General features: G+C 41.4%; 1 protein-coding gene across 3 annotated transcripts in view; it reads right to left on the reverse strand.

Moving 5' to 3' along the window:
- Positions 1 to 18,546: 18,546 nt before the first annotated feature.
- Positions 18,547 to 23,287, reverse strand: part of pdlim2 (PDZ and LIM domain 2 (mystique)) — a 97,572-nt gene continuing 92,831 nt past the window's right edge. For all 3 annotated transcript variants that reach the window (XM_060931363.1, XM_060931362.1, XM_060931364.1), the window contains 2 exons: positions 20,829 to 20,940; positions 18,547 to 19,671 (listed from right to left, as the gene is read on the reverse strand). In XM_060931363.1, the coding sequence (XP_060787346.1) occupies positions 19,479 to 19,671; positions 20,829 to 20,940 (305 nt within the window). In that variant the 3' untranslated portion in view covers positions 18,547 to 19,478. The remainder of the gene's footprint in view (positions 19,672 to 20,828; positions 20,941 to 23,287) is intronic.

A 23,287-nucleotide genomic window follows, 5' to 3' on the forward strand; every position in this document is an offset into this window, starting at 1 on the left:
TGTTTGGCATCTTTCCGGTTGTAACGCGTGTCTGTGAGAAAATTGGAGGGGAGGGGTAACAGGTGGGCACGGGAGTTGATAAAGCGCAACTGCCCTGGTAATATGTCACATGATTTTCCCGGACTAAAGCAACCTTCGGGGCCGTGGTTTTGTGGTTGGCGCAGTTAATTGTTTGAAACACGTTGTCAGACCGCCATCACTACTACACACTATATGAAAAATATTTGCCCCCTTGCGATTTCTAATTGCCCCCTTAGTAAACTGTTCCTGGCGCTGGGCCTGCACCGAACCAGCCCTGGAACTGATTTGGTGGAAAAGGGGTATCTGTGAACAGAATAATGGTTGCGTCCTCAATCGCATACATTTCCCTAAATAGTGAGGAAAATAGTGAGGGCCAAATCACTATGGAATCAATTTTGTGCCAAAATGTTCATACAATACTTTTGAAATATCAAACAAAAACGACAAATCAAAATACAAAAAAAAGTCAATTTTTTTTAGACTGGCAAACAAATTATTCGTGTAATCGTGCAAAATATCAGTCTATTACTCTTCAGAAACCTTTTGTTTTTGTTCCACATCTTTCTCAGTTTTGTTTGACGTAATTTATTTTGGTTGCGATTCCAGCTTTCTCGTTTGCGCTCCCTGACTTTTTGCTTGCAGTTTTGGCACAAACTTCACGTGTGGGTGGGCTGTCCAGGAATGCATTCCCATTGGCTAACTTGTGTTTGACTGACAGCTACGCTCAGCCATTTCCTACTCGGATTTTGGCGGACTGTTTGACGAGTGACCGATCCATTGACGGTAAACAAGGATCGAGTGGACTTCAGTGGCGACTATGATATTGAATTAATTCAACAAAGTGTAAGTACGGGACAAACGTGTTGTATGTGTTGCAGTAGTGCACATTATGCAGGCGTGTTTAACATTAGCAAGACAGCTATTATATTGGGTAGTGGAGCCAAGTCTAACATTTGACTTGCCACGAAACACCTGCATAATGTGCACTACTGCAACACATACAATACGTTTGTCCCGCACTTACACTTTGTTGAATTAATTCAATATCATAGTCGCCACTGAAGTCCACTCGATCCTTGTTTACCGTCAATGGATCGGTCACTCGTCAAACAGTCCGCCAGAATCCGAGTAGGAAATGGCCGCAACAGCCTCTGGGGGAATCGCTGAGCGTAGCTGTCAGTCAAACACAAGTTAGCCAATGGGAATGCATTCCTGGACAGCCCACCCACACGTGAAGTTTGTGCCAAAACTGCAAGCAAAAAGTCAGGGAGCGCAAACGAGAAAGCTGGAATCGCAACCAAAATAAATTACGTCAAACAAAACTGAGAAAGACGCGGAACAAAAATAAAAGGTTTCTGAAGAGTAATAGACTGATATTTTGCACGATTACACAAATAATTTGTTTGCCAGTCTAAAAAAATTGACTTTTTTTTTGTATTTTGATTTGTCGTTTTTATTTGATATTTCAAAAGTATTGTATGAACATTTTGGCACAAAATTTATTCCATAAATCACAGGGTGCAGAGAGAGTCGGGAGTCTCTTCTGCGACTGTCATTAAAACTTGAATCTTTACCAAAATTGGTCACTGTTAGGAGAAAAAAAAGGGGGGGGAAGGGTACTTTCGAGATACACTTTACAGCAACAATGTAAACGCATCTCAAAACACACACACACACACACACACACACACACACACACACACACACACACACACACACACACACACACACCAGTGATGCCATTACTCAAGCCTTAAATTATTTTAAATGCGACACTCCATCCTCTATATACCATCATTAAAGCTAAAAAAGGCTTAGGGGTAACATCCCAGTAATACACAGATGAAGGAAAACAAAAAGGAAAGGGTGGAAGCAAGGGAGGGATGAAAGAAAGAAAGACCAAGCAAGAAAGGAAGAAAATATGTAAAAAAAAAAAAACAAGAAGGAAAGCAAGCAAGAAAGAAAGCCAAACAAAAGGAAGAAAAGATAAAAAAAACAAGGAGAAGGAGCAAGAAAGAAAGAAAAGCAAAAAAGAAGAAAAGCATGGAAGAAAAATATAAAGAAGGAAAGCAAGCAAGCAAACAAGAAAGAAAGAAAGAAAGAAAGAAAGAAAGAAAGAAAGAAAGAAAGAAATCATGGAAGAAACTAGATAGAACTCAACACCAACGGCGTCGATGGGGATGCCTCCGCCCGGTAGACTACATGCCTTATTAAGTTGTGATTTGGGGATGGACATTTGACCTCACAGTAGTCTTCACACATCACATCACATTATCTCTAGCCGCTTTATCCTTCTACAGGGTCGCAGGCAAGCTGGAGCCTATCCCAGCTGACTACGGGCGAAAGGCGGGGTACACCCTGGACAAGTCGCCAGGTCATCACAGGGCTGACACATAGACACAGACAACCATTCACACTCACATTCACACCTACGGTCAATTTAGAGTCACCAGTTAACCTAACCTGCATGTCTTTGGACTGTGGGGGAAACCGGAGCACCCGGAGGAAACCCACGCGGACATGGGGAGAACATGCAAACTCCGCACAGAAAGGCCCTCGCCGGCCACGGGGCTCGAACCCAGACCTTCTTGCTGTGAGGCGACAGCGCTAACCACTACACCACCGTGCCGCCCCCACAGTAGTCTTGACCTGGTGAAATAACTTGTATCAGCCTTGGAGACATTGTGTTCACAAGGTTCTCGGACAGACATTTGACCTCACAGTGACCTTGACCTCAGACCTTTTGATCTCAAAATCTAATAAGTTCATTTTTGTCCCAAAGCGCAGAAATGGTGAAAGTTTGGTGAAATTCCTTTCATCAGCCTTTGAGATATCGCGTTCACAAGGTTGCGGGATGGACGCACGCACGGACGGACGGACAGACGCATGGACAGACGGACAACCTGAAAACATAATGCCTCCTGCACCTTGCACAAATGGTGAAAGTTTGGTGAAATTCCTTTGATTAGCCTTGGAGATATTGTGTTCACAAGGTTCTTGGACAGACATTTGACCTCACAGTGACCTTGACCTTAGACCTTTTGATCTCAAAATCTAATCAGTTTATCTTTGTCCCCAAATGCACAAATGGTGAAAGTTTGGTGAAATTCCTTTCATCTGCCTTGGAGATATTGTGTTCACAAGGTTTCAGGACGGACGCACGCACACACGCACGCATGGATAGACGGACAGATGGACAACCCGAAAACATGATGCCTCCTGCACCTTACAGTGGTGGAGGCATAAAAACAAGGAAAGCAAGCAAGCAAGCAAGAAAGAAAGAAAGCTAAGCAAGAAAAAAAACAAGAAAGAAAGAAGGGCGGCATGGTGGTGTAGTGGTTAGCGCTGTCACCTCACAATAAGAAGGTCCGGGTTCGAGCCCCTTGGCTGGCGAGGGCCTTTCTGTGTGGAGTTTGCATGTTCTCCCCGTGTCCGCGTGGGTTTCCTCCGGGTGCTTCGGTTTCCCCCACAGTCCAAAGACACGCAGGTTAGGTTAACTGGTGACTCTAAATTGACCGTAGGTGTGAATGTGAGTGTGAATGGTTGTCTGTGTCTATGTGTCAGCCCTGTGATGATCTGGCGACTTGTCCAGGGTGTACCCCGCCTTTCGCCCGTAGTCAGCTGGGATAGGCTCCAGCTTGCCTGCGACCCTGTAGAACAGGATAAAGCGGCTAGAGATAATGAGATGAGATGAGAAAGAAAGAAATAAAGAAAATGTAAATAACATAAGAGTGGGCGAAGGCGATGATGGGCTCCTCGTGTTTCTCAGTCGCAGCACTTCCTGTTTTAACACCTGATTTGTTTCATAAATTAACTATTAATTGAATCAGAGCGAGCAGAGGAGAGAGAGAGAGAGCTGTACTGCTTTAGAGTAATAATGTGCTTCAACTTCACAGAACTCAGTCCACGTTTTAACATTTTAACTGGTTTTCTTCATGAGACTGGAGATCGTGTAGAAAACATATCTGTGGTTCAGCATTAAACTGCACTCAGTGATGGGATGAATGAAGACGTGTAGTTTTACAGCCCAGAAACTGAATTTTCACTGTATATCTATAATTGGAACGACACCAGATGCTTTACGTTAATAATTCCAGAAGGTCACTAAATCAGGTTTAAATCACTCAGTGTGTGAGTGTGTGTGTGTTGGCCTCTCTCAGTGGGGCTGTTCTAGCAGTTTCTAATGACCTTATAATAAAACCAAATACATTAATTCCTCAACATAATGCAACAAAATTGTTCTTAATTGCGTGCATTTTGCTGTTCAGATTATCTCCTAATGTTGACTCAGGATCCAGGCGCTATGAACCAGCTGTACATCTGCGACTTGGTCACAGCACCTTGTTGGATCCTCGCGTGCGACTAAAACATCCAGTGCTAAATTAATGCTTGGCTCTCGTGTGCACAATGCACATGGAGTGTGAGAACAAGAGGAAATCTAATACATGCAACAAACTGATAAGGAGTGAAGTCAGATACAAACAGCTTCCTCACGTGCCTATTTCTCACGGTCTAAAAAACAAACAAGCGTTGAATTGAATTATTTAATTCAGGTTTAGCTGTTGGAAGGCATGTCCAGCGCACTTGTGAATGATCCAAAAGATGTCCAGCGCACTTGTGAATGATCCAACCGGGATATCGTAAAGATTTGCACTTTCCAAGCCTAATACAAATAAAATCAAATTAGAACAGTCAATTAAAACATCTATACCAGCAAGAAACGAATATAAAAAACAAAACAGTACTATTAATATGTTATTACTGGTTATAAACACGTTATAAATAACCACCATGTACTTTTCCAACTGAAAAGAGAAGGAAATAGTCTAGTAAGGAATACTCCAATGCTATGAGATTAGCTTGATGCAAAGTTAGCATCTGCTCCTCTTCAGCAGCGACATGACGGCTAGCACGTCTTCTTAGCATACTTGTAAATACCGATCTTGATTTGAAGCGATGTTTTGTTATAATGTGAGCTACAATAATTAAAATGCTCCTAAATAAGCCCTAACAATAGAAATACATGAATATTTCCACCAGCCTTTGCGTTGAAGGGCGAGGAAGCTGTATTAGCATAGCGTTTACACAACTGAGGGAACTTCCCAAATCACTGGGAGCTCTGAGGCAGTTTGCTAAAGATATACGGTAAATGGCACAGACTCGGAGGGGGGAAAACCTCTTTCTGTATTTGTTTGACATGTACCAGAATCCTGTCATCAGATACAAAGTGTTAGCTCAGCACAAACGTTCAACAGAAGCCCGTTTCCATCTGCGTGCGGAGGCAGAACATTTGTTATTTATGAGCTGATACTATCAAACTAACCCATAAAAAAAATGCTTTTCCGAAGTCCACCTTTGTCCACAGACTTGTTTTATTTAAAACCCGCAGCTTTTTATTTTTAAAACAAGATCCCCTTTGATGTATACGAGAAGCAGAGGAAGCGGGAAACCTTAGCTCGCGTGTGGACAGAAGAAAAAAAATGGAGGCAGTGCTTTGAAAACGTGAAAAGGTGTGCAGAGGGACAGAGCTAGGCGGATGCAGAGGCCTGATTGAGGCTGATGTGTGTGTTCTTCGTGCCACGTTCAGACACGCGAGCACAGCCGGTTCATACAATGGAGCGGTTGTATTCTAGCGAATATAGCAGCACAGCCGCTTGTTGTTGCTGCGCTATGTTGTGGCTACATCCCAAACCACACAGCAGCGCACTAAATAGTGTACACAAACCATAAGTCTGCCACATTAAAAACGGCGTACAAAATCCAGGTGCCGTCAGCAGGATAGGAGGATTCGCTTCGGGATGGAGCCAACGTAGCGCAGGAGTTGGTGCAGAGGTTGCTTTTAGGACCCACCCATCACCATCGCTATCCCCATCCCACCGATCCCACAAATCTTCCTCATCTGGTGCACAGTTTCCTTTTAAAAATGTCACGTCCTGAAACTGCACATTACATCAAATTGGACTTAATGGCATCCAGACAAACTTTTATGTTGTTCCAACATTCTCTCCCTCTCCCTCTCGTATCGCTGTGCAGGCAATCTCTCCCTCCGCTCCACATCTGGAGTCCATTCCAGGTGGACTAGAGAAAGGGAACATTGAGGGAAGGAGGCAGGAAGAAGGGGAAGAGGAAAAATAATCTAATGGACAAGAATGCAACAAAAGGCTGTATAGGTGTGAAAGTGCAGCCATGTTGCTTTTGGAAAATCACCTACAATAACCATTCAAACGTGAAAAAGTGGCGTATAAAAGACAACTCAAGATCAACACTTTATTCAAGTGCATCAGCCTGATTTCTTTATGTTTTGGGGATGAAGTGCTGAGCTGTCATTAGTTAATTTATGAGGTCTTTATTTTTTTATTAAGGCCCAGAACTGTGCAGGTACATTGAGAGGGACCAGAAGGCACCATAGTGTTTTACATCCATCCAATTAAAATCTCATTTGCTTTTATTTCATTCATCATACAACAGGATGTAGTCAGTGCCAAATATCAGCCGAGTCGCGTAACCAGGAGCTAATTTGACTGGAAGTCAAGTCCCTGTCACGCCAGAATTTGGTCTTCCCAGGCAGTATCCTGTCCCGATACTAACCAGCTCTAAGTGTGTGGCGCCGATCTCCATTTTGATAGCGCTCGGCCTCTCGCCTATACAGTTAGGGTTACAGTAGGGGGCTAGTCCTCTGGTAACCGTGAGACTTTGACTTCCCCACTCACATCTGTATTGCAGTGTGCCTTGCCAGACGGTAGTAGGTACCATTTTTATGATGGTCTTTGGTATGACCCAACTGCAAGTAGAACTCGCGATCTCCCGATCAAGAGGCTGACACACTAACCACTAGGCCATCCATCCATCCATTACCTGTAGCCGCTTATCCTGTTCAGGGTCGCGGGAGCCTATCCCAGCTGTCTATGGGCGAGAGACGGGATACTCCCTGGACAAGTCGCCAGATCATCGCAGGGTTGACACATAGAGACAAACAACCATTCACACTCATATTCACACCTATGGTCAATTTAGAGCCACCAATTAGCCTAACCTGCATGACTTTTGGCCTGCTGGGGAAACCAGAACATCCGGAGGAAACCTACGTAGATATGGGGAGAACATGCAAACTCCATACAGAAAAGCCCCTGTCGGCCACTGGGCTCGAACCCAGGACCTTCTTGCTGTGAGGCAACAGTGCTAACCACTACACCATCACTAGGCCAACTTGCGGTAATTTGACTAGAAGGATAAAGAAATATCCAAAATAAAATCATGACATGATCTGTACAGTTATACTGATGCCTGTGACACACTCACTGAAGTGGATGCCAAACAGTAGTTACCATGTTAATAACACTGCCATAAAATAACTTTATGACCGTTAAAATGAAAATGCTTAAAATAAACAACAGGCTAGTAATAGGAGACAATATTAAACATTTGATATTGTAAAACTAGATGTTTTTCTTCTTCTGCAGTACTTTATTGATGGTCACCTCACTACCGCTAACGTCAAAGTGTAGCTTGCCAGCGAGTAGTTTTGAAACAGAAACAGGAAAAATACACAATCCCAAATCAATCACTTATTTGTGCTTCTCAAATGTAAAAGAAAGAAAAAGAAAGAAAGCACAACTTTATTCATCACACACTTGTGAAATTTCCTCACTGCATTTAACCCATCTGAAGCAGTGAACACACACATGAGCAATGAGCACACACACATACCCAGAGCAGTGGGCAGCCATGCTACGGTAACAGCGCCCGGGGAGCAGGTGGGAGTTAGGTGCCTCGCTCAAGGGCACCTCAGCCCAAGGCCGTCCCATATTAACCTAACCGCATGTCTTTGGACTGTGGGGGAAACCGGAGCACCCAGAGGAAACCCGGAGTGGTCCAACTCCACACAGAAAGGCCCTTGCTGGCCGTTGGGTTCAAACCCAGAACCTTCTTGCTGTGAGGCAACCGTGCTAACCACTTACACCACCGTGCCACCCATATGTAAGCAGTAAAATATAAACAAATGAAGAGATGTACTCGTTTGACATCTGGGGAGGTGAAATATGAAGGAATTATGACTTACACCAGTCAGTTCTCAATGTTGATGTGTTGGAAACAGGAAAAATAGACAAGCATAAGGATCTGAGTGACTTTGACAAGGGCCAAATTGTGGTGGCGAGATGACTGGGTCTGAGCATCTCCAAAATGGCACATCTTGTGGGGTGTTCCTGGTATGCAGTGGTTAGTACCGAACAAAAGTGGTCCAAGGAAGGACAACCGGTGAACCGGCGACAGGGTCATGGGTGTCAAAGGCTCCTTTCTGTTTTAGCCAGCATTAACTTTTTCAGCAGTTTGTGCTACAGTAGCTCTTCTGTGGGATTGGACCATATGAGCTAGCCTTGAAGCTCCGTGAGAATCAGTGAGCCTTGGCCGCCCAGGACCTTGTCGCTGGTTCACCGGTTATCCTTCCTTGGACCACTTTTATTCGGTACTAACCACCGCATACCAAGAACACCCCACAAGATGTACCATTTTGGAGATGCTCAGACCCAGTCATCTAGCAATCACAATTTGGCCCTTGTCAAAGTCGCTCAGATCTGGGGTGTCATGGCTCAGGTGGATAAGGCGCCATACCATAAATCCGGGGACCCGGGTTTGATTCTGGCCCGAGGTAATTTCCTGATCCCTCCCCGTCTCTCTCTTTCTCTCCTGCTCATTTCCTGTCTCTACACTGTCCTCTCCAATAATAAAGGTGAAAAAAGCCCCAAAAAAATCTTAAAAAAAAAAGTTGCTCAGATCCTTATGCTTGCCCATTTTTCCTGCTTTGAACACTTCAACTTCAAGAACTGACTGTTATCTTGCTGCCTAATATATCCCACCCCTTGATAGGTGCCATTGTGATGAGATAATATTATTCACATCACTGGTCAATGGTTTTAGCATTATGGCTGATTGGTGTATATAATGAATAAGCATTAGGAAAAGTACGAAAATATTTGGGGGTTAAAACCTAAAATCTCTCCACCTACACCTCATTTGGATGTTAAATGACTCAGAATTTAGTTTCGAAATATTGGTCTATTTTCGCTTTGGTTAACGGCTTCCTAAGTTACCCATAATACCAATCGACTACCTGCTAACAGTGGTGTTGGTGAGAATTCATCTTTACCGATACACTGTAAACCCTGATAAGTTGAGTTTACTCAAACAGTGTTTGGAAACTGGTTGCCTTGAAATTTATAGTACATTAAACTTCAGATGTCTTGTAAATGTAAATTGCTTTACCATGCAGCATGAACTAACCATTTTAAGTTTTTTGTACTTAAAAGCCTGATAAGTTGTATTTACTCAAACAGTGTTGGGAAACTGGTTGCCTTGAAATTTATAGTACATTAAACTGAAATATGTTTATTTGATTGAACTTAATATTTAAACTTTCCTAGAATTCATCTTTAGTGATTATACTTTACATTTTAACTTAACAAGAATTCGATTTACCTGTTAAAGCAATAAAACAAATGACAGTGTATAAAGTTTTTCCATTGCATTTGTATTTTATTAACAAGAAGTGCACAATAAACATTGAAACATGAAACATGTTTTTTCTTTAACCAGATATGTGCTAACATTAATACGTAGCCCCTTAACATTCCCCGTACTGCCAGCGGGACGCTGTATACTTACATTATCCGAAAAGTTTTCAAAAAAAAAAGTGTCTCATTCCAAATCCAGAGAGCTCTCCACAGTGACAAAAGCAACTTAGCCAACAGATGAAAATGACGTGAAATTGGTAAAATACCACCTGTAACTATCAAACTGTAAAACACGCGATTTCCACTGCTCTTAAAGTTAAAACAAACATTCCCACCGACAGTCAGGATCCAAAATACTAAGTTCAGAGAAGAAACGTTGGCTGAAGCTCACTCTGAATTTTACCAAACCTCACGTAACTGCTGCTGATCTGTGAAAGTTAAAATGGTGGCTTCACAACTCTGCGCAGATTAAAAAAGAGGTGTGGTCATGACTAAAACTAGGAATTTTAAGGCCATTCAACTTAAACTTATTAACACTTTTGACTATGTGTACAAATTAGTAGAATATACTTAATATTTTTTAGTAATGCAATCAAACTTAAATTTTTACGTACATTGTAATTAAAACATTTAATTAAATACAAAGTCCGGGCTTACAGTGTAGAGTGATGCAGCAGCACTTTAGTCCTTTAGTCTGTCCAGCTCTGTGCACTCTGCTCAAACAGATTCTAATACCTCCATCAAGACCACCACGCATCATCTCGCAGACTGCTAAACAGCCAAGCTGAGTCTTTGCTGTAACTGCATCATGTAGCTGAATTGCATTCAGGATCATCGAGTTCAATGTTAACACCAACTTCTATACAATTTTCTACGGTGGATTTGCCTGTGAAGATTCTCAATCATCCAGGTCATAGTAAACTGTGGGTGGTAGAAAAGGGCAACTGGACTTGCTTGAAGATTCTTGAAAATGTCTCACCGAAGCCTTTCGGATGAGAGGTGAAACGTTTTCAAGAATCTTCAAGCAAGTCCAGTTGCCCTTTTCTACCACCCACAGTTTACGGTGGATTTCTCATTAATACAGCTTTGAACGTCACTGGAAAATAACGAGTGAGCAAAGAAGCTCTTACTCTTACTTGTAGGAACTAACAGCTAAGAAATTAATGGCTAAAAACCATCAAGGAGACAGAGACAAAGTATGCCCAAGAACTGCATCTGGTTCAGCATAATGTTCTTCAGGATATGAAAGACAATCCTCCATCCTAAAATTCTGTTTCTGGGAAAACTAATCAACCAGTCTGGTTAGGGAGTGACATCACTTCCTGAACAGAGAAACTAACAGGCAGCCTACAAATATATAAATCAGATCTTTGTGAAAACTTCTTTTGAACTGACGTCAGAGATCGAGCAGGAATGCTTGAGCTGTGAAAGAACACTGCCACCTCGTGGGGGAGGTGTTTTGCACTTGTGTCTGCATAATAAATTTAAATGATTTTTTGCTAGTTATTTATTTACTCAGGTGATTGCTGAAGGACAGGGTTTTTGCTTGAACATTTATTATATTAACATTGGCGTGTTGGTGCATTTGCTTGGTCCAACTGTGTTATACATATATAAAGAATAAACGTGAAGGCCACTATTGGTCAGGTGAGAATATTTGAACGCGACAGGAGTGCGAGAGGTCACCAGCACCACTAGGCTCATTTGTGTTGTCTAGAGCCTGAGGTTGCAGGAGTCACACATTCCTGTTGTGGAGATTTGTTGTTTCCCATCAGGGAGTAACAACCACTTGATTACACACCCATTAGGTCACTCAGTGAAGCGCACTTCCTGCTGTTAGATGGAGTTAGAGCACCGCACCTCAATGGGGATTTCTGGGAAAAGACTGATTTCAGCGATGTCTGTTAGCACATGTGGGACTCGGTTACACAGACAAGAGGACAGTGTTAAGCAAGGTCAAGTTAGCCAATAAGGTTTAGAGTAGAACGAAGGAGAAGTCAAGGTTATTCATGACTGACAATGGTTTAAGGTGTTAGCTAAACAATAACTTGAAGCATGATTCCACAATTGGGGCAGCCATGGCCTGAAGGTTAGAAAAGCAGCCTTAAGCCCAAAGGGGCCCTGGTTTGATTCCCAGGGCCAGCAGGAAAACCATGAAGGGAGCTGAGTGAATGAACAGCACTTTCCTCTCCCTCTGTATCATGGCTGAAGTGCCCTTGAGCAAGGCACCAAATCCCCAACTGCTCCCCGGGCGCTGTAGCATAGCTGCCCAATGCTCAGGCTTGTAATACTTGAGTCCGACTCGTGCCCTAATTTTAAGGACTCGTGACTTGACTCGGACTCGTAAATTCTTTATTTTTTGTAACATGCCATAATAATTTGGTATATTTATATCTATACTAGGGGTGGCACGGTGGTGTAGTGGTTAGCGCTGTCGCCTCACAGCAAGAAGGTCCTGGGTTCGAGCCCCGTGGCCGGCGAGGGCCTTTCTGTGCAGAGTTTGCATGTTCTCCCCGTGTCCACGTGGGTTTCCTCCGGGTGCTCCGGTTTCCCCCAAAGACATGCAGGTTAGTCACACTGGTGACTCTAAATTGACCGTGAGTGTGAATGGTTGTCTGTGTCTATGTGTCAGCCCTGTGATGACCTGGCGACTTGTCCAGGGTGTACCCCGCCTTTCGCCCGTAGTCAGCTGGGATAGGTTCCAGCTTGCCTGCGACCCAGTAGAAGGATAAAGCGGCTAGAGATGAGATATCTATACTAATTTTATGCAAGAGAATGCACATTCACCTGTTCATACATCATGTTCAGGAACAAACTAATGTTAATGGTGCTAAAATGCCTGGAGAGAATGGCCCTAGGATTGTCCGCTTTGCTTATACAGACTTCTCGTGCAGTGGGGGGGAAAATGCACTGCTATGTGCTCCATATGTAGAAGAACTATCAAGGAGACGACGGGGACAACCTCGAACTTCAATCGTTGTTTGGCAAGACTCCACCCAGAGAAGGAAGTGGCACGCTATGTTCATTACTCTGATGACAGTAGGGCTTGCTTACTGACCGACGAACTACTGTAGCTACGTAGTGTTAACCCTCTCTCATGTTATTTGCTCTGTTGATAGCAGGGCTTGTGTTGGACTTGACTTGAAATTTTCTTTAATGACCTGGACTTGACTCGGACTTGAACACTGGGGACTCGAGACTGGACTCGGACTCAAGGTTTAGTGACTCGACTCTAACACTAACACTCATGTTTTTGTAAATGGAACTACATTTTACCTTGAAATATACTCATTAAAATACATTTTAGCTCCCGACAAAAATCATTCAACTTTATCTTTTTTTTAATCCACACACTCATTCCTATGAAAAGATCCCACACAATTCTCAAAAGGAAATCTAAAATCATTCGAATGTTCTAAAGATCAGGAGAGGAAAAGTTCTCATCCCTCCACCCAAGGGCAACAGGTCACGTTCAAAGCACAACCCAAATTATAAACTGAAATTAAATGACTCATTTGAAATACCTTTAACTTCATGTCATTAGTGTGAATGTTATAAAACCCAACCCTGTCAGGGATTTAAAAGAAAAATGCAGCCAGTGTTCACATAGAACCTTGGAAAAATGAGATATTGCTACCCGAGATGGGTCAACACATTGTTGAATGTGTTTACGTACAGGAAAAAGCGCATTTTATGTTGAAAAAAAATGGCAAAACAAAAATAATTCAAGTTTCATGGGCTAAACGGTAGCCAAAATTTGGAACCCAAACTGTGTATTAATTTACAGGGCTAATCTTATGGGTGGGTGGGAGTCTCACTAGTTTTTCACAGCAAAAGCACTGGTTTTAAAGAAATAGTTTTTCCTCTAGGCGGCACGGTGGTGTAGCGGTTAGCACTGTCGCCTCATGGCAAGAAGGTTTTGGGTTCGAGCCCAGTGACTGACGGGCCTTTCTGTGTGGAGTTTACATGTTCTCCCAGTGTCTGCGTGGGTTTCCTTTACAGTCCAAAGACATTGGGTTAATTGGTGGCTCTAAATTGACCGTAGGTGTGAATGTGAATGGTTGGTTGTCTCTCTGTGTCAGCCCTGCGATGACCTGGCGACTTGTCCAGGGTGTACCCCGCCTCTCGCCCATAGTCAGCTAGGATATAGGCTCCCAGCTTGCCCGCAACCCTGCACAGGATAAGCGGCTACGGATAATGGATGGATGGTTTTTCTCTAGTCCTTCTGCAGTCTTCTAACTTTCTTTCTACAAAATGAATACATCAGAGAGAATACTGTACATGTTTAACAGAACACATTCAGACAGAGAACATGCCTCTGTGGCCCTCTAGTGATCAAACGAGGAGAAGAAGCACTGGATTCAGAGTTCATCCACTCTACAAGCAACATGAACTGGATACGGATTTCACAGCCCACAGGAACGATGCCAAGGGACTTGGCAAGCAAGTCTTCAAATTTTAAAGATTAACTTGGAAAAAGAATAAAGTGATAAACAATCCAAGCCGTAAAGTACTTAACTTCCAGCTTTGACCTCACTGCAAAGAACATCTTGGCAAGTAAAATTTATCACAATATTCTAAAAACAAATTAAATATTAACCCTATTTCTGTACTCATTTTAAGATTAAACCTATTCTACTGGAAGATCAGTCTGGAATAAAACAGCCTTTATGGCAAAGTCCAAAATGTTGAAACTGTGCAAATAAACTGTGGTTGGTTGAAGAGAACAACTGGACTTGCTCAAAGATTCTTGAAAACGTTTCGCCTCTCATCCTAAAGGCATCCTCAGTTCTGTCTGACTAATAGGGAGTATCCAGTATTTATCCTCTCATGGATCATCACAGAATCCGAATGCTGATGGCTTTCTTTTGAATCTGATGGATTCATTTTGTAGAAAGAAACAGAACTGAGGATGCCTTTAGGATGAGGCGCGAAACGTTTTCAAGAATCTTCAAGCAAGTCCAGTTGCTCTCTTCAACCAACCACAGATCACTATGTACACTTATGTTCAAAATAATAGCAGTCCAACACGACTAACCAGATCAATCACTGGTTTTGGTGGAAATTATATTATTACATGGCAAATAATTTACCAGTAGGTGTAGTAGTCATAGAAAACCAACAGACCCAACATTCATGATATGCATGCTCCCGAGTCTGTGTAATTGAATAATTAAGTGAAAGGGACGTGTTCAAAATAATAGCAGTGTGGAGTTTAATTAGTGAGGTCATTCATTCTGTGAAAAAAAACAGACGTCAATCAGGTGGCCCTAATTTAAGGATGAAGCCAGCACATGTTGTACATCCATTTCTTTCTGAAAACCTGAGAAACATGGGTCGTTCCAGACATTGTTCAGAAGAACAGCGTGCTTTGATTAAAACGTTGATTGGAGAGGTAAAACGTATACTGTAAAGAAGTGCAGAAAATGATGGGCTGCTCAGCTAAAATGATCTCCAGTGCTTTAAAATGGACAGCAAAGCCAGAGAGACATGGAAGAAAACAGAAGACTACCATTCGAATGGATCGAAGAATAGCCAGAATGGCAAAGACTCAGCCAATGATCAGCTCCAGGGTGATCAAAGATGGTCTGAAGTTACCTGTGAGTACTGTGGCAATTAGAAGATGCCTGTGTGAAGCTAATCTATCGGCGAGAAGCTCCCGCAAAGTTCCACTGTTAAAAAAAAGACGTGCTGAAGAGGATACAATTTGCCAAAGAACACATCGACTGGCCTAAAGAGAAATGGAAAAACATTTTGTGGACTGATGAAAGTAAGATTGTTCTTTTTGGGTCCAAGAGCCGCAGACAGTTTTTCAGACGACCCCCAAACACTGAATTCAAGCCACAGTACACTCTGAAGACAGTGAAGCATGGTGGTGCAAGCATCATGATATGGGAATGTTTCTCTTACTATGGTGTCAGGCCCATTTATCGCATACCAGGGATCATGGATCAGTTTGCATATATCAAAATACTTGAGGAGGTCATGTTGCCTTATGCTGAAGAGGAAATGCCCTTGAAATGGGTGTTTCAACAAGACAGTGACCCCAAACGCACCAGTAAGCGAGCAGCATCAGGGTTCAAGACCAACCAAATGAAAGTCATGGAGTGGCCAGCCCAATCCCCGGACCTTAATCCGATAGAAAACTTGTGGGGTGACATCAAAAATGCTGTTTCTGAGGCAAAACCAAGAAATGCAGAGGAATTGTGGAATGTTGTCAAATCATCCTGGGCTGGAATACCTGTTCACAGGTGCCAGAAGTTGTCAGAAACCGTGGTTATACAACTAAATATTAGTTTAGTGATTCACAGGAATACTAAATCCTTAAGATTTTTTCAGTTTATACAGTAAATATTTGGAGCTTGTAATGAAAAATGCAGACACTGCTATTTTTTTGAACAGCCCAATGTTCATTTTTCGTCATTTTCTGTAAAGTAATTAAAATATTGATCCATTTTTCTTCATGTTTTGATGTAGAATATAATGTGCAGTGTTCCCAATGCATGGAAATAAAAACTATTATAAGGATTTTGAGCTTTACTCACGTTTTTAAACACACTGCTATTATTTTGAACACAACTGTACCTGGATGACTGAGTTTCTTCACAGATATGTGCAAATAAACACAAGTGACACAACATGCGATGAATAAAACCAGGCTATAGTAACAACCATGGATGCTGTATGCCGTCTTGGAATCTGCAGAGAAATTTCTAGGAAACTAAATTAACTCACTCTCGGGTTTACGGTTCTTTAGCACAAAAGTCTTTTCGCACAAATCTAATTCTTTTGCTCAAGATCCAAGAACACTTAATCTTTATTATGAATACTTAATATCCACCGTAGTGTGGAAATACTATATACATTCATTTCTGTTCACCGAGTGCTCAATTAAAAGAAAACAATAGAATTAGAGAAGTGAAAATTTGCCATCTGGCTCATTGTTATTTCAGCGACCGGTTTAAAGAATGACGCAAAAACACAATCGACTGTCGTCATTCAAATAAAGCGCAAGCTGCTCTTGATCTGATCGACTTGTACAAATTGTAATCTGTGTATTGAGGGTTGTTTTTTTCACACAATCTACAAGTGTTTCTGGTTTCTTGATTTGATAGTGTTAAATAACGTTTTTTAGCGGTTGATCGTATTGAACAAAAGAAACATTGAAATCAAATATAAACATGCTGCAATAAAATGAATTTCCCTGTAAACTAGCCACAGCTTCGAGACTTGTCTTGATCGAACAACCCTTAGATCTTAGTGTAATCTCCTCTTCTTGCTTCACGATTGCCGTATTATAAACAATATATTAATTTTGGTTGTTTTGTCATTCCTGAACGTTTATACTGCACTTATTTAATTGCCACTTGTTCTAGGATACTTTAGCTGAGGTTTCTTTCATTTGTTTACGTATCGCAACTGTTGGTTACTTCCTAGTTGGCAAAACATGTCAAGCAGGGCAAGAGACATTATCCCCCAGACTTAGGACTTTAATTGAATCCAATGTGGATTCGATTCAACCCACATTGAATTCAATTCAACGTGGACTGAATTGAATCCAATCCAAGTTGGTCAATGTGGATGAGAATTATTGAATTCAATTTCAATTCTTTGAATTTAATTTCAATTAAAAGAACTGAATTTCAATGCTTCACATCCACATAATTCAATCTACACTGAGTTGTTAATTCAACTGAATTCAATTTGGATCCAAATTCAATGTGGATTGAATTCAATTAAAGTCCTAAATTCAGCATTCGCTGAATTAATTAACTGGGGGATTACACTACCGTTCAAAAGTTTGGGGTCACCCAGACAATTGTGTTTTCCATGAAAAGTCACACTTTTATTTACCACCATAAGTTGTAAAACGAATAGAAAATATAGTCAAGACATTTTTCTGGCCATTTTGAGCATTTAATCGAGCCCACAAATGTGATGCTCCAGAAACTCAATCTGCTCAAAGGAAGGTCAGTTTTATAGCTTCTCTAAAGAGCTCAACTGTTTTCAGCTGTGCTAACATGATTGTACAAGGGTTTTCTAATCATCCATTAGCCTTCTGAGGCAATGAGCAAACACATTGTACCATTAGAACACTGGAGTGAGAGTTGCTGGAAATGGGCCTCTATACACCTATGGAGATATTGCACCAAAAACCAGACATTTGCAGCTAGAATAGTCATTTACCACATTAGCAATGTATAGAGTGGATTTCTGATTAGTTTAAAGTGATCTTCATTGAAAAGAACAGTGCTTTTCTTTCAAAAATAAGGACATTTCAAAGTGACCCCAAACTTTTGAACGGTAGTGCATGTCTCTTGCCCTGCTTGACATGTTCAATTCTTTGAATTGAAATTCAATTCAAAGAATTGAATTTGTAATATGATCAGAAGTGACTGAAGGTGCCCACAATTCAAGGTTTGTTATGGCTTAACTACAAATATTCAAAGACACCAAAGAATCGGATTTTCAGTCCACGTTTCAGGGATCAATGACTGATCCTTAACATGCACAGCAGCAGAAATTTAGGCTTCCAGTCCCTAAGCGATCATTATAAACCCCTTCCTATATCAAGGAGTATTTTTTTTCCAATTATTGTGACCATAATCCAGAGTTGTGCTAAAGAACAGTTGTGCAAAGAGACTTTTGTGCTAAATAACCAGATATCCTCCCTCACTGGCTGAAATAACAGTTGCTTTTTATGTTTCCCAACCACAAATTTCACATTTATCCTAAAACAATACTCTCTCTCATATTATATGCTAAGAACCAACATGCCAAATCTAAGGTTAACGAGGCTGCTGAAAAAGCATCCACTCACTCAAATCATTTACACGAGTAGATTTTATATTTGAAAACGAAAAAGGTGAGGAAAGCACAGCTAATGTAAGAAATTGCAACATAATTTTTCAGAAGTCATCCATCAAACAAGTCACCAGTGGAGGAGTTCTGTGTGTGTATGAAAATATGCCACTTGGGTGAAGGCCAGTATTTAAAAAAAAAAAAAAAAATAAACTGGCTTTGTCTCGTTTAATTACATTCTCTCATTTCTGTCATATCAAAATGACATGTACTCAGTATCAAGTCTGACATGCACAGAAATATACACATACAACCCTGTCCACTATCATTCTATATATAATATATAACCATTTAAAGAGAAAATACACATATTTACATTAACATGTTATTCCTCATATTGCTTTGATATACATTTCCCTTGTAGATGGAGGAGAAAAAAAGTAAATGAAAAGACAAGGAAGGAAAAAATATATATAATAAAATAAAAATAAAAATTCAGGGCTGCCCAAGATACATTTTAAGTCAACGGACTGGAATGTGATCCATGAATACAACTGCTACAGGTCTCTGTTGATTAATTTTGCATCACTGTTTAAGCAGCCTTGAATTAAATATATGTGCTTAAACAAGGTGTTTGTACGCGCGTTTTTCCATATATGAATGGCAAAATACTTTCAACATCGTTTTATAAGAAACTGATCAATTACTCAAAAACGTAGGCTAAATTAAACTTGACTGCGCACACAAACACAACGGAAACCAGTTCTGCGCGCTCTGTACACTTCTTGTTCTGAATATTACAGCATGGAGCAGATCCCAGGTTCGTACATTTCTGTGAAACCCAACTGAACATAGAAAGATGTTTAAATGAATTCATGGTGAAGAGATGATCTATATGGAAACAAAAAGCCTAATACAATGTGAAGAACCGGCAGGCAAAGTTTAAAGTGTAGGATATTTACTATGCTGGCTGATACACCGCTTCATCCCCTCCCAGAGTCAACAACTAGCACAGTCCACATACAGCTCAAGACGTAGAGGGTGCTCTTCCTCTAAAGCAAAATTAGCTGCGTGTTCTGTGCAGGTTATTCAGTGTTCGCTGTGCTGGAAGAATTCAGAGAGGGAGGGAAGGAAAGAGCGGAGGGCTCAGTGGTGAGGGGAGATGGGGTGGCGGTAGCCCGCACCAGGCCCCTGATAACGTTGGCGTGCATGCTTCTCGCAGAACAGCTCGTCTGCCACCCAGAAGTGGCCGCGCATCTTCAGGTTGAGGCCGCAGTCTGAACAGGTGTAGCACTCGGGGTGACGGAAACGCTCGTCCATGATCCTCACCGCCTGGGTGCTGTAACACAACCAAAGGGCACGTCATACACTGAACACACACAAAATCAATCAGGCTTTTGTTTATCAGCTTTACGCTTTAGCTTCGAGCTACCGTATTCTTGTATCCTTTTATTCCTTATGGTACAGCTTTTAAATTGGACGTGTTAGACTTAAGATACTCAGATTTCCTTATGTAAAGAATAAGACATGACTGTATATGCGGTTGTAGGAAAATGCCCAACAGTGAGGTGGGGTGATGTGGCTCAACACAAAGCATGGTTACAGTTTCCACCAACGTGTTTTATAACTCTCTTATAGCAAGTTGCCAACGATTACAATTTTTTTTTTTAAATTGCTGAAAGAACATTTTTTGAGATCTATGTTCATACATAATTTGGTATTATAGTCATTCATGTACACTATATAATCTTGTCAATTACAAACAGGAATATTTTGTTCATTTAAAAAAAATATATATTTAGATTTCACATACACACGTTTGGACATGCCTTTGAAGTCAATATTTATTTTTTTATTCATTAAAAGACAAGACACGTCATGTCTTAACGACTGATGTCATTTCTCTTAGTTGAGCGGTTCTTGACGTAATATGGATCACTACAGTTGTGGTGTTGAATAGGGTGGTTTACTGTATTTTTATTATTTTTCTGTTTGATCTCAAACGCATTAAGGCGGCAAGAAACTCGCCCACTAATTAACTTTCGATGAGGCACTCCTGTTAATTGAAAAGCATTCCAGGTGACTACCTCATGAAGCTGGTTAAGATAATGCCAACAGTGTGCAAAGTGTCAAGGTCAACTGCAGCACCCCTTGTAAAGATTAGTAAAAAGGGTTCGGGGGAAAAAAAAAAAATCCACTTTTTGTTGAAGTAGCTTCAGGTCACACTGGAAAAATGAGGGGAAAAAAAAAAATTCCAACCATAAATTGAAAAATATTCTTCAAAGAAAAACTAATCCCTCATCAAGAAATAAATAACCATCACTGTGTGCTTTATTTCCCACTTATTAATCTCTAATTAGGCAATAAATTAAACAAGCCAGGACACATCATGCCTTTGGGTGTTAGCATTCTTTCTGCTGCATGTTATGACTCATGTGTTGCTGTGTGCATTTATAGGATCTAAACGGTGAATTTTACGGAGCATTTCTCTCTTACACAATGTTGCTGCCGCATTTTTCACAGGTGTGGTATTTCTGGACCCCGGCGACAGATGACGTCGGCTTCGGTGGGTTTGGGGACAGCTTCCCTGGAAATCTGAGTGCAGCTTCTGTTTTAATAAAAAACACCACACAGACAATTAAACTAAAGCCTAAAAACTTGGATCACACTTATTTATCAGGTGTTGAACGGTGATTATCACAAGTCAAAACAGGTGACCTGACTGAGCTTTTTTTTTTTTTTTTTTATACCGGTACAGTTTGGATGCTGATTTCAAATTCAGTTTTTCAACCTTGTATGAAGCCAATTTAAATAAATGTCATAATATTAAATTCTACACAAGGGGGCGCAATATAATTGAGTAAACAATGCAGCAATAATTCACAGGAAACAGAAGTGAGACAATGAAGGGAAAATAGACCCCGTGTCCGAAATTGCTCACTCGTTCACTACTCCCTCAGGGTTTCCCATACAGCGCCACACAATGGATTCCTATCGCCACACAATCAGACTCGCGATTTTGGAAAAAAAAAAAAATTCCGTTGCGTATCGTTCCGTTCATTCATAGTGCTCTTTCTTCTTGTTCATGCGTGCGTGTGCACACACCCACAGAGAGAGAGAGAGAGAGAGAGAGAGAGAGAGAGAGAGGTGTGTCCACAGGCCTGCCTTTGCACATATACCCGGACTGCAAGTAGGTCTGTTAGGCTAATTAAAAATAACGCAGCCTTCCCGATTCGCCTTCCGACCCCTTATTTTAAAAGGTAGCCTACGTCGTGCTCGTGATGAGCTTTATCATAGCCTTCTTGGCTTCATGAAACAGACATCCCTGAGTCAGGCTATAAACCAATTTTGATGCATACAGTAGCAGCTTGGCGCGAGGAACCTGCCTTATTGCATTATCCCGTTTATCCTGCTTCAGCATTCATGCAAGTTATTAATAATGGCTTGACATACACAATAAATAAGGATTTCCCACAAGCCTAAATAAAATGTTATACTCGCGGGGGGGCGGCACGGTGGTGTAGTGGTTAGCGCTGTCGCCTCACAGCAAGAAGGTCCTGGGTTCGAGCCCCGGGGCCGGCGAGGGCCTTTCTGTGTGGAGTTTGCATGTTCTCCCCGTGTCCGCGTGGGTTTCCTCCGGGTGCTCCGGTTTCCCCCACAGTCCAAAGACATGCAGGTTAGGTTAACTGGTGACTCTAAATTGACCGTAGGTGTGAATGTGAGTGTGAATGGTTGTCTGTGTCTATGTGTCAGCCCTGTGATGACCTGGCGACTTGTCCAGGGTGTACCCCGCCTTTCGCCCGTAGTCAGCTGGGATAGGCTCCAGCTTGCCTGCGACCCTGTAGAAGGATAAAGCGGCTAGAGATAATGAGATGAGATGAGATACTCGCGGGGATGCCTAGTTGATGCTATCTGAAGCATAAAATCTGAATATTTTAAGAAACATCTTTATTAGCTTTATTGGCAAAGTAGAATTGCGAGCGGGATTTCTCAGCTATGAATAGGGTAAGCACATAGAAATTCAGTATTCCTTTGTATATTTTTTTGATGTAATGGAAATTTGTAGTGCTTTGATGAAGAAAATGTACTTTTTTATCCATAGATTAAAACCGACCTCAGGAACAGGCTCCAAGGGGAACACCTGGCAGCCTGCTTACGAATCTCCATAAATGGTCCTGAACCCAATGACTTCCCTTACGATAGGGCACTTGAGTTTTTTTTTCAGGAAGCCACGCAGAATTAAATGTTCTGATAGGGCATCCAGGCTTTGCACCAATTAGGGTAATGCTTTTTCATTATTGTTAGTTGCCTTCGTGTTACCTTAAGTGGTTTCTTACATCTAATTATGATTTTTTTTTATTATTTTGTTGTTACATTATACTATTTATTTCATTTTAGTATTGGTTGAGGTAAGTGTTGAGTTCAATATTTAAAATAAAAACCTCCAACTTGTTTTTTGCAATTTATTCCTTGAATGTCAACTAAAGAATGATTGAAAGATTGCCATCAAAAAGGCAAAAAACTAAACTTTAACTTCAATTTTGGTGAGTAATTTTCATAAATTTAAAAGACACGTTTTCCACCAACATCAAGCCCAGCAAACTAATGGCCTGCCCTGTAATGTAAAGTTGGGTTGAGGAATGAAACCAGGCAGGGTTCTGGTAAAAATTGTTTTAGCTGTCTTCTCTTAAAGAACTTAAAAGAATTTAGATTGAACTGAATAATCTCAAATGCTTCTTGTAGCTTTAAAATAGTCCCAGCAGGTGACTCTGAAGAAAAATACTGTGTGTTTGAACACTGCCCGCTGTAAACACTTTGCATACACCCCAATGACCGACTCCACCGACCGCCACGACACCACCGTGCACGATTCCTTCATCGGCACAGTGGAGCACCACAAATTGCTACCTGGTCTGTGGGAAACACTGTCCCTATATAGGGAATTACTATATAGA

This window comes from Neoarius graeffei, chromosome 10 (genome assembly GCF_027579695.1).
Source record: "Neoarius graeffei isolate fNeoGra1 chromosome 10, fNeoGra1.pri, whole genome shotgun sequence".
NCBI lineage: Eukaryota > Metazoa > Chordata > Actinopteri > Siluriformes > Ariidae > Neoarius > Neoarius graeffei.